Raw genomic sequence first — 10,280 nt, forward strand, 5'->3', positions numbered from 1 at the left:
GAAGCTCAGAGGAGGAGGTGAGGTGATGAAGCTCAGAGGAGGAGGACAGGTGATGAGCTCAGAGGAGGAGGACAAGTGATGAGCTCAGAGGAGGAGGACAAGTGATGAAGCTCAGAGGAGGAGGTGAGGTGATGAGCTCAGAAGAGGAGAACAAGTGATGAGCTCAGAGGAGGAGGACAAGTGATCAGCTCAGAGGAGGAGGAGGACAGGTGAGTTCAGAGGAGGACAGGTGATGAGCTCAGAGGAGGAGGACAAGTGATGAGCTCAGAGGAGAACATGTGTAGAACATTTGTAGAACATGTGTGATCTGATTTCATGAGTCAGTCTCAGTTTCACTGTACAACATGTGCAGTCAGACTGGTTTGGATTAATCTCTTTGATTTGTTCGTGTTCAGTAAATGAGACAATGTCATTTTGGTTTAGAGGCTCAGAGCTGCCTAGTCCTCTGATGAGTCCAGCTCTGAGTCACCTGAGTTACCTTAAACGCGATCGCGTCCTCTCCGTCGATGAACAGCAGCATCTCTTTCCAGTTGAAAGAAGCTTTCTGTCTGTAGGCATCCAGCGGGCCGCTGGGCAGGTCAGGAACCACAGAGTCCATGTTCTCCTCTTCACACTGAGAGCACGGAAAACAACGAGAGCTTCAGCATGAATTCATTACAAAGTAAACATACCTGTGCTCTCTGTCTTTACCTGTCTCTGAGCTAATCACTACAGGTGTTCTGCATCATCTAAAGTTTGATACTGGCAGGTATAATTCACCTTTACCTCACTCATCATTAAAAAAGCAGCTGAAGAGTTTATTATTCACAGAGAAGAGACGATAGCCCAGGTGGACGTGACAGGAAGATTAGCCTTGGATCAGGTTTTATCAGCACAGAGTTCAAGGTTTAATCTGTCTGTGTGTATCTGCAGGGTCATTTCAGGTCAGACGGTCTGCTGTGAAACACAAAGTGCTGCTTTAACAAACATCAAGCTCTCACTCTGAGAGTCTGATCACAGAGCAGTGAATGTGAGGAGACCAAACACATCACCGACTGATCCATCACAATCACTGCTGGCTATCATTAGGTGAGCATACGTCTGAGAGTCAGGCTAACTCTTCAGGTTCAGGTGTATCCAGCGGTCAGAGACTAACCTCCTCACACTCAGACTTCTGTCTCCATGCATCGTTTACAGATACCTGAGCAGTGAGCGCGCTCAAACCTAAGAGAGGAGAATCCATCGCTACACATAAAATAAACTCTGTCACTTTGTTCGTTACAACCTTCAGAGGAGCGCCCCTTTATCTGTTAGTGGGGAGTCTCAGTTCCACTGTAAACAGTGCGTTCCACAGAGGCTCCACTCTGGCTTCCTGTTCATCTGTTTCTGGTGAGTCTCAGTTTCACTTCGCTCCATTGAGGCTCCACTCTGGCTTCTAAACACTGATTGTCTTTAGTGACACAGTATCAAGCAGATTTGTGTCTCAGTGTAAATGTTGGATCTAGAACAGATTGTTAGCTGCTCTTCATGCAGATATCTGTTTATAGAGAGAAAGAAATCCTCCTCAGAAGGAGGGAATCCCTCGCTCCTCTCCAGCTCCTCCCTCTTTTCCATATATGGACACTTCTGGTTCGAAAAACAGGATGATGGACACAAAAATATGTGAGGTCACCTGTTGGACTTTGGAGAGGTTTTATGAAGCTCCAAGATAGAGGTTGCCATGTTGGAAACAGCAGCTGTTTTCAAAACCGCCTGCTAGATACTACCTATGAATGTAGAATGCAGTACGTACTGCATACTGCATACTGTGTTTGAAGTATTATGTAGTATGTTTCTAGTATGACTGTTTTTTTTAGATCTGTTCTGCAGGATGCTGGATCAGGCGTCACTGGATTTCCGGTTTCGGAAAGCGGAAGTAAACAATGGCCAAGCTGATTGCGAAACTGCTTCTGTAGCATCACATATAATCTAAAAAGTTAAAAAGTGGTTTATATGGAATTTAATGATTTTGACAGCACTTAAAACTGAGTTCCCCTCGTCAAAAAAGAAGAAAAAAGAAAAAACGGAACGTTAGCGCTGTGCATTGTGGGAAACAGTACACGAGGGAGACTGGTCCGATGCATGCTGAGAAATGTTCCCGAATCAGTGGGCATCCGGGAAGTTTTAGCATACTGCAGATTTTGCTCTTGTTCACATACTACATACTGAATTTTGGCCAAATCAGTATGTACTGCTGGTATAGTAGGCGGTTTCAAAAACAGCCACTGACTCCAGCGAACAGCTAACTCTGTGTAACACACCCACCTGTCAGTCAAATAGGCCATGCCCCTAATCCTCCCTTTAACCCTTAATCTGCTGTAAACAAACGAGTTGTATATAAATTCAGCCGTTCAGTTGTAATGAATAGAGAAATGAGCTGTAGACACACAAACTGTTTTTGTACCAGGCTGTAAACATGTTTATTTCTGCTGTAATATTTTAACATGGGGATCTATGGGGACTGACTCACTGCAGGAGATGCCCTCTAGTGGACACTGGAGGAACTGCAGGTTTAGAGATTTGAACACCTCAGGTTACTTATGAGTTAGATAATAAACATGAAGCTCTATGTGAGCTTCATGTTTATTATCTAACTCACTCTGAAGCTGTTTTCAGCTTTACTGAACTCAAAGAATAAACATGTTTAACTTTATTTTAGTTCACTGTGGTCCTTAACAATCCGATACAGGTGTTACAGATGTTTCTGTGAGTCTCGACCACAGACTGTTTACCAAACTCTGAACAGACACAGACAGAAACATTATATTCTCCTAACACAGAGGATTTAAATGACTAATAACCAAACTAACCCTCCCCCCCTCGCGCGCTTTAACTCACCCGACAGGTAACTTTCTTCGTCCAGTCCGTGTCCGTCCTCTGGAGTCCTGCAGCTGGGTTTACGTGGACCCGTGGACCAGAGTCCTTCACCAGCTTTCTTTCCGGGAGCCGCGACAACAACTCAACTTCCTCCTCGGACTCTTCACAATAAGAGCAGCCTTTGAAGAAGTATTCTCTCGAGGACAATCTTCACCCCCAGATTACATGAGATATGGATCACTGTAATATTTAGACAACATTGAATCAATAATCCCTGCAGTTTTAGTATATTAATGAGAATAAATCGGGATACTAAGTTACGGGGCTTTTATTCTGAAGGTGTACTAAACAATGGTTACTAAACAATCAGTAGCTTCCGGCCGATAGTCACTCAGCTGTCAGAGGAAAAACAATCTCTGGTTTAATGATAGAAGCTAGTTTAATGATCATAGAGAAGCTGGTTTAATGATAGAAGCTGGTTTAATGATGGAAGCTGGTTTAATGATGGAAGCTGGTTTAATGATGGAAGCTGGTTTAATGATGGAAGCTGGTTTAATGATAGAAGCTGGTTTAATGATGGAAGCTGGTTTAATGATAGAAGCTGGTTTAATGATAGAAGCTAATTTAATGATCATAGAGAGGCTGGTTTAATGATGGAAGCTGGTTTAATGATAGAAGCTGGTTTAATGTTAGAAGCTGGTTTAATGATAGAAGCTGGTTTAATGATAGAAGCTAGTTTAATGATCATAGAGAAGCTGGTTTAATGATAGAAGCGAGTTAATATTGCACATTAATGTTACAGGGTCAGATAAGTTCCTGTCTATCTCACAGTTCTTTTATGTATAATTAATATAACTGACTTTGGAGGACCACAGAAGTCTGTCTGTTTCTGTATATTAGCCCCGCCCCCTTTATTATAGCGCGTATGCCCCGCCCCCTCTCTCTCTCCTTCGTATGTTATCCTGTGAGCCGGTGGGTGTCTGTTGTCTGGCTTAAGTTATTAACTGAATCCATCCTGTATTTATTTAATTATTTTAACACACTTTAGTTCCCTACAGTGTTATTAAATGCTTTACTAACTGTCGATACGTTCATTTAATTCACACGTCTTATGAAAAACTATTATTTTAATGGTTAGACAGCTAGCTAAACATGCACAGAGAGTAATGCTAATTTAAGTTCACACAGAGTGTACATGCTGTAGTTTTAGGAGCCGGAGTGGGCTGCAGTATTAACATGGAGGATCTGTCTGTACCAGAATAAATAGAGGTGCAGAATGAAGGGAATCCAGCTGTGATAGTATCATTATTCCAAATCACAACCCAGAGGAGAACCTGTCACATTAAAACTAGAAATGATCCCCGTCATTATGATTGTATTGATTTATCTTCAGGCTGTCTGCAGCTGGTGTTTGTGTGATGTGCAGAGTTAGTCAGCTGGCAGACAGCAGGAAGGTTCACGTCCATCGTGGCTTCAGTTCATCCTTCTTCTTTAACTCTGGCTGTTTAAAAGTCTTTTATAACCACAGTTTCAGTATTTAAAGTTTCTCTGGTGACTATGTTTGATTGTGATGATTTACTGTAAACATTAGATTTGTTCATCACTCATGTAGGAGTCAGTAACCCTGAGTCTTATGTTTCAGATCTCTCTCCAGAAGGGGTTTACTACGAAGCTGGATTTGCGGTTATTGAGGTAACTTCAGGGTTAACTCTGGATTTTCAGCACTACACAGGTGTTCAATCCTTACCTGGTTAGATCACCATGCTTTCTGGATCAGAGATTATGTAGAAAACTCCACCCACTGACCATTCAGCTCGCTTGATCACAGAGCTCTGTGAGCTGAATGTGAGGGGAAAGAGACGGGCAGGACACTTTGTCTACCTGTATGATATTATATATCAAATACTGATGATAGTTATTGATTATCTTTCCTGACATCATACTTAAACAGAGTATAAAACAGTTTAGTGAGGTGAAGTTTTTATACTGCATTAAATATAAATCTGTGCATGCTTATCACTTTGTATCATGTTCTCATTTGTATTAGTCCTTTAACCACAGCGCTCAGTTTGTAACCATTAGGGTTGCAGCTGAAATATTAGTTCTAAAACTAACACGACATAAGATTAAATCAGAGGGAGAGATCACTTTCCTTTCAGAGAATAAACAGAGTTATTATTATCAGATCTATCTGCACTAAATCCGATCCTGGTATCGGATATCGGCTAGATCGGACTCAAAAAGCTAGATCGGATATCGGCGACAAAGGGCCGATATATAGTGCCGATCCATATGGCAGATCTATTCATCTCAGTTCTATGCTTTTCTGTGTTTACAATAGCCATGTGCGTCCCCTACGTCATCAGCGCTGGCCGGTCTGTGCATTTTTGCCCGGTGGAGCATGATGGAGGATAACTACAGAGGCTCTGCAGTTTAGATGCATGTCACGCTTGCAACATGTGTAGCGGTAATGTTTCGACGGATGGCAGTCGCGCTGAAAAATATAATGGTGGCCCAAAGGAAGAATTTTACGTCAGCTGTAGCCGACTGCAAAGAAGCAAGAAACCTTTGTTTAATGGATTCAAAGTGTGAAAAAACGGACAGGTTGTTGGATTTAATTGTTCCGGATCCTTGAAATTAAGGGAATCCAGCCTCTGGTTAAGCACTTGGAACCCAGGTACAGTTCACCATCAAGTCAGAAAAGCCTGAAGTTGCCAAAACATGATTCTATCCTCACATTAAGGAATAGAGATTGTCAAATCAATACCAGGATCGGATCGGCTTGTATCGGTATCGGGACCTAAAAAGTAGGATTGGTGCATCCATAAATAAGACATCATTAGATCATTCACTCTCAGTGTTTGTGTCTTCTCTATCAGTTCTTCCTTCATGTTTCAAGTACAGCTGTGTTGATGTTAGTCTAGATTATGTGTTTAAATTCTTCATATTTTTCTAATATCAGTGCATTAAGTTTGAAAATATGTCCATGTGCTGATGGCAGACTGTCCTTGTCTGTGATTGGTCACATGTTGCTGACTCCGCCCTGTTCGTGTGAACGCGCTCTTAAGGTAACTCCAGATTGCCTTATGTTGATAACCAGCTTCGTGTGACAGCTTAGAGTGATCTCCTTTGTGTTCAGTGAAGCCAGATCAGGAGAAGATATCTGGGGTATGTTGAACTCACTTCGTGGTATACCCCTCAGCTGTATATGATGCAGCTGACATGTGGCTGCAGATCCTCCCTGCGGTCATAGTGATCCCTTCAGTGCAGAGGCCAACCATGATTTAATACAAGTTTCATTTTGTGGACAGTTCAACTGATATTTTCTTTTGATTGAAGTTGTTGTAATGTGCTGAATCTGAATCATAATAACTTATGAATGTATATTTATTTAAAGTGACTATTGATCCTGTGACAGTGTTTTATTCATTAACAGTAGGTCTCTGCTGCCCTCTGCTGGACAACACTGAAACACACTGACAAACAGAGAACTGTGTGTTTCTGTTTAATGTGGCAAGCACCATTCAAAGAACTAATCCGCTTAGTGAGGACAGAACAGTAACACTTCTTTGACATCTTTATTATTTCATAGTCACACAGTAAATACAGACTTCATGATGAATAAAGTAAAGAGGGAAAAGAATAATGAGCAGAGGAGTCGCGGCCCGTTTTATGTTTCTGATCATTGTTCATTGATTCTGTGCGGGGACACTTACCAGAGATGCTTTGTTTTAACAGCTTAATGTGTGTCTCCTGGCAGGCCTCTCATTGGACTGAACTCCAGACTGGGAGGTGTTGAGGTGTGTCAGCAGGTAAACATCACTCACATTCACATATTAAACCAAAAACGTCACCACAGTGAGAACAGAAACCTTCCTCTGACAGAGAGGGACACCACATGACTTACACCTGGTCTCAGCGCAGCAGGGTGAAGCAGCAGGATGGTCGGGCACATACTCACCACGCTGGCTGAAAGATAATACGTTATAAACAACACAATAATAACTCCAGTTTGGGATCAGGTAGGGGAGCTTTGTAAAAGTCACAGTTTCCTGATCAAAGATGCTCAAAGATAATTTTCTCTCCAAACAGCTGGACGAGTGTCAGCTGACTATGAGTACCTCAGATATTAACATCAGTGAGGGCATACTCACAGATCATAGGCTGCATTCGCTACCTCTGCAGGTAAAGGTGAAGGTAGAAGACGTACTGTCTCTGAAACTGTTTACCTTTACTGTGTAAGCTTTTCTGTCTGATGAGAGTCAAACCATCGAGCTCAAAGGTCCCACAGCTCATTATAAACTCTAGGAGGTAACTAACCCAGCATCGTGTATCACCAGCGTTCTTATTGTTTCGTGAAGTGGACAATGAAACTAACTGAAGTCTGTCCGCCAACACCAGAACCACATTCAGTGAGTAGCTGGGTAAGACACATGAGGTCCTACTGTTTTTAATGAACACAGCCTCTCAGTTAGCAGCGCTGGTTAATCATTAGCATCATCAGTATCTGGCGGGGAGACCCTGATTCAGAGGAAGACGACTTCTCTTTGAACCTTTCCCGCTGTAACACTTTGGGTATCTGATCAGGAGGCGTCTGTGGTACCTTCCTTCAGACTCTCAGCACATCCAGCTGGTAGGAGACCAAGCAGGGGACCCAAAACTCTCTGAGGGACCATGTAAACCATCTGGTCTGGGGATAGGGACGGATCCCCAAGAGGGTTTGGTAAACATGCTGGGAGAGACTGCCTTCCTTTCGTCCCTACCACCACAGAATCAGGGACCATGAGTCATCCACATCATTAGACGATGATCTCTGCTCAGAGTTTCATGTTTATCCATCAAACTGTTGATGTTTCAGTCCGCACCGAACAGACTGACGGACCGGACCGTCCAGTGAGCCACAGCATGGCCAACAAGAGCTGCAGGGACGGTCCTGAAGGTCAGGGTTCATGCCTTCCCTCCCATTATACAGCCCATAGTTGTTCCCTCGCTCCACATATGGACTGATGTCTCCAAACAGAGCCACATTCTCTTCGTGTGTCAGAGATATTCATCAACTTAAAGAATCGTAGAGATCTGACGACTCGTGGAGGCAGTATTAATGTTCTTTTCTTTAAGATTAAAGTGGTTTTCACAAACGGCTGCTATCAAACCTTTTAAAAACCCACCTCTCATGATTAGAGCTTGGCTAGCATGTCGATGCCGTTTTAGGGAATGGTTCAACCTTTAGTAAATGTACCTCTTGATCTCTCTGTGAGGCGTGATCGTACCATGTATGTGTGTTTAGAGAGGCTAAGTTAGCAGTTGTTTAGCTTAGCTTAGCTTATTAGCTAACTGTGTAAAATACTTGATTCTGATTGGTCATAACACGATAACATCATTGATTAGTTCTCAACATGAAAAGCAGAATCACTATCAGAACAATCTGTGTAAAGTAGTCTGTCTCATTCCCCCTCTGCCTGTTGACACTGTGGTAAAAACGTTAGTGTGGTCTCAGGCTGATCTTGAGAGTGGGGAAATAATGACAGTTAGCGGACATAGATGTGAGAGCAGCCTGAGGAGCTACTGGACCCCAACCATCTCTGAGAGGGAAAAGTGGAGCAACATCCTGTCCTGCAATCCAGGCAACGGCAGCAGAGCTGGAGAGAGCATCTCTAAGCTGCTGATCTCTACAAAGTCACTTAAACCAGAAGAGGTAGAGATAACAGCAACAATGTTCAAAGCTGAGACGTTTGACTCAGGTATGTTTAAAGGTGAGTCAACGTCAAAGAAAAGAAGCAGAGCTGAATGAGGACAGACATGTCAAGATCAATATTCCTGAAGATCACCTCGTCTAACATTACCTTCATTGTTCACTTTAATGTGGATCAGAATGAATAAGAGGATCAGGTTTGAACTGGACCCTGAATTAAAATGTTCAGTTTGATGTTCATTCATAAAACAAGAAGGCTGATCAGTTTGTTACCATGGAAACGTTAGTGGCCGATCAAATCAGAAGGACTGTTTTTGAATCAGTAAGAATAAATCATCTTAGGATCAATATTTGAATCAGCTGGTTGGTGTGTGTAGTTGGTAGCTGGGTAATAAACGAGGTTGTGTAGGGTGAGCAGGTGGTCGTTAGACTCTGACGTTGTGATGTGAATAACCACCTGTTCACCTTACATCAGACCTTCCTCAGCACGGAGAGCTGACAAAAGGCTCTGAGCCATCCACAGCCTCACACAGGAGCAGAAACATTTCTACAAAGCAGGAAAATAATGTGAAAGAAAACACAGACTCCACAATGGTCTTTACTCAAAATACAACAAATGAGGAAAGTTTGTTCATGTCCCCCCTTAAAGGGGGGCCAAGGCATCACCAATGGATCCATGATAAAGCAATCACTACAGATGAAGCACAGAGAAGGGTTTAATGTACAGAGAGAGAGGTTTGAGTGCATATTAAAATAAAGTTATCTCTGAAGCCTACACATTTCTATCAACACACTGGTTAGTTTAAACTCCAGTAGTGCAGCTTATTCATATTTTACATGTTACAACATTAGTCTCTAAAGTTACTACAGCTGTACGGTTAATGTGGTGGATTCAAAGGACAACACTTCCTCCTGAATGTAAAGAATAAGGTCTTACACAATGAAATAACTCACACTAATTACTGAAACTAGTATTCTATGTTACTCTTTATGTCTTAGTTTAACGAACTCAAACCTGCGTTTCTCCTTCAAACCACACGTTTCATCCTCTGACTGTGTTAATGTGTTATCTGAGAATAAAATATAGTATCTGTTTACTCTGTACAAACTGCTCTACACGTGTATGAGATAGATCAACTCTGAGGAGACGTTTGAACGGACAGAGATGATTGTTTCTGAATGCTACCTTACAGGAGATGGGAGCGTTTCTATTATTGCCAAAGACGACTAAAGTGCATGCTGCTTTTTCCACTTACTCAATGGCTTACAGTAGTTCTTCAAAACATAAAACACTTCACCTACAGTGCTTACATGGTTTCTCAGCAGTGTCAGCATTTTATCAGCTGTATACAGAGTATACAATCATCACATGTCAAACACAGAGCTGTAGGAAACCTCAATAATCAATAATCAAGCTCTGTGTCAAAGTCAAACACTTCCCCTCTGACTTTGTGTGCTGCTGGGCTGTAATCTGAAACATGCTGATGTGTGTTTCTTTATGCAAAGCGAACTGAACAGCAGATTTAAGCAGTCATGAAACTTGGCACTTCTTTAAGCTTCCCTCAAACACATCATGCGTCCACATCCAGTGAAGAAGAAGAAGAATACGATCCAGAGTTTACATTTCTGATGAGAGAGGAACATCAGATATTTACCCGATTCAGAGTCTGGGACACAGCGGGGCTTTATTCCTCATCTTTAACCTCTGACCTCATCTCTGGTATCTGCTGCTGATTGCCCACTAGCTTTATCA

The 10,280-nt window shown here is 42.3% G+C and overlaps 1 protein-coding gene and 1 long non-coding RNA gene across 2 annotated transcripts in view; one reads left to right on the forward strand and one right to left on the reverse strand.

Moving 5' to 3' along the window:
• Window positions 1-3,050, reverse strand: part of acox3 (acyl-CoA oxidase 3, pristanoyl) — an 11,168-nt gene extending 8,118 nt beyond the window's left edge. Inside the window, exons 1-2 of the mRNA XM_034677096.1 lie at window positions 2,857-3,050; window positions 479-613 (exon numbers count right to left, since the gene is read on the reverse strand). Of these exons, the coding sequence (XP_034532987.1) occupies window positions 479-598 (120 nt within the window). The 5' untranslated portion in view covers window positions 599-613; window positions 2,857-3,050. The remainder of the gene's footprint in view (window positions 1-478; window positions 614-2,856) is intronic.
• A 676-nt stretch (window positions 3,051-3,726) lies between these two features.
• On the forward strand, window positions 3,727-8,302 carry LOC117807114. The gene is made up of 4 exons (XR_004629909.1): window positions 3,727-3,807; window positions 4,478-4,527; window positions 6,596-6,647; window positions 7,449-8,302. It is a non-coding gene; the product is annotated as an uncharacterized LOC117807114 (long non-coding RNA).
• The last annotated feature ends 1,978 nt before the right edge of the window (window positions 8,303-10,280 follow it).

The sequence above is a fragment of the Notolabrus celidotus genome, chromosome 23, assembly GCF_009762535.1.
Source record: "Notolabrus celidotus isolate fNotCel1 chromosome 23, fNotCel1.pri, whole genome shotgun sequence".
Taxonomy (NCBI): Eukaryota; Metazoa; Chordata; class Actinopteri; order Labriformes; family Labridae; genus Notolabrus; species Notolabrus celidotus.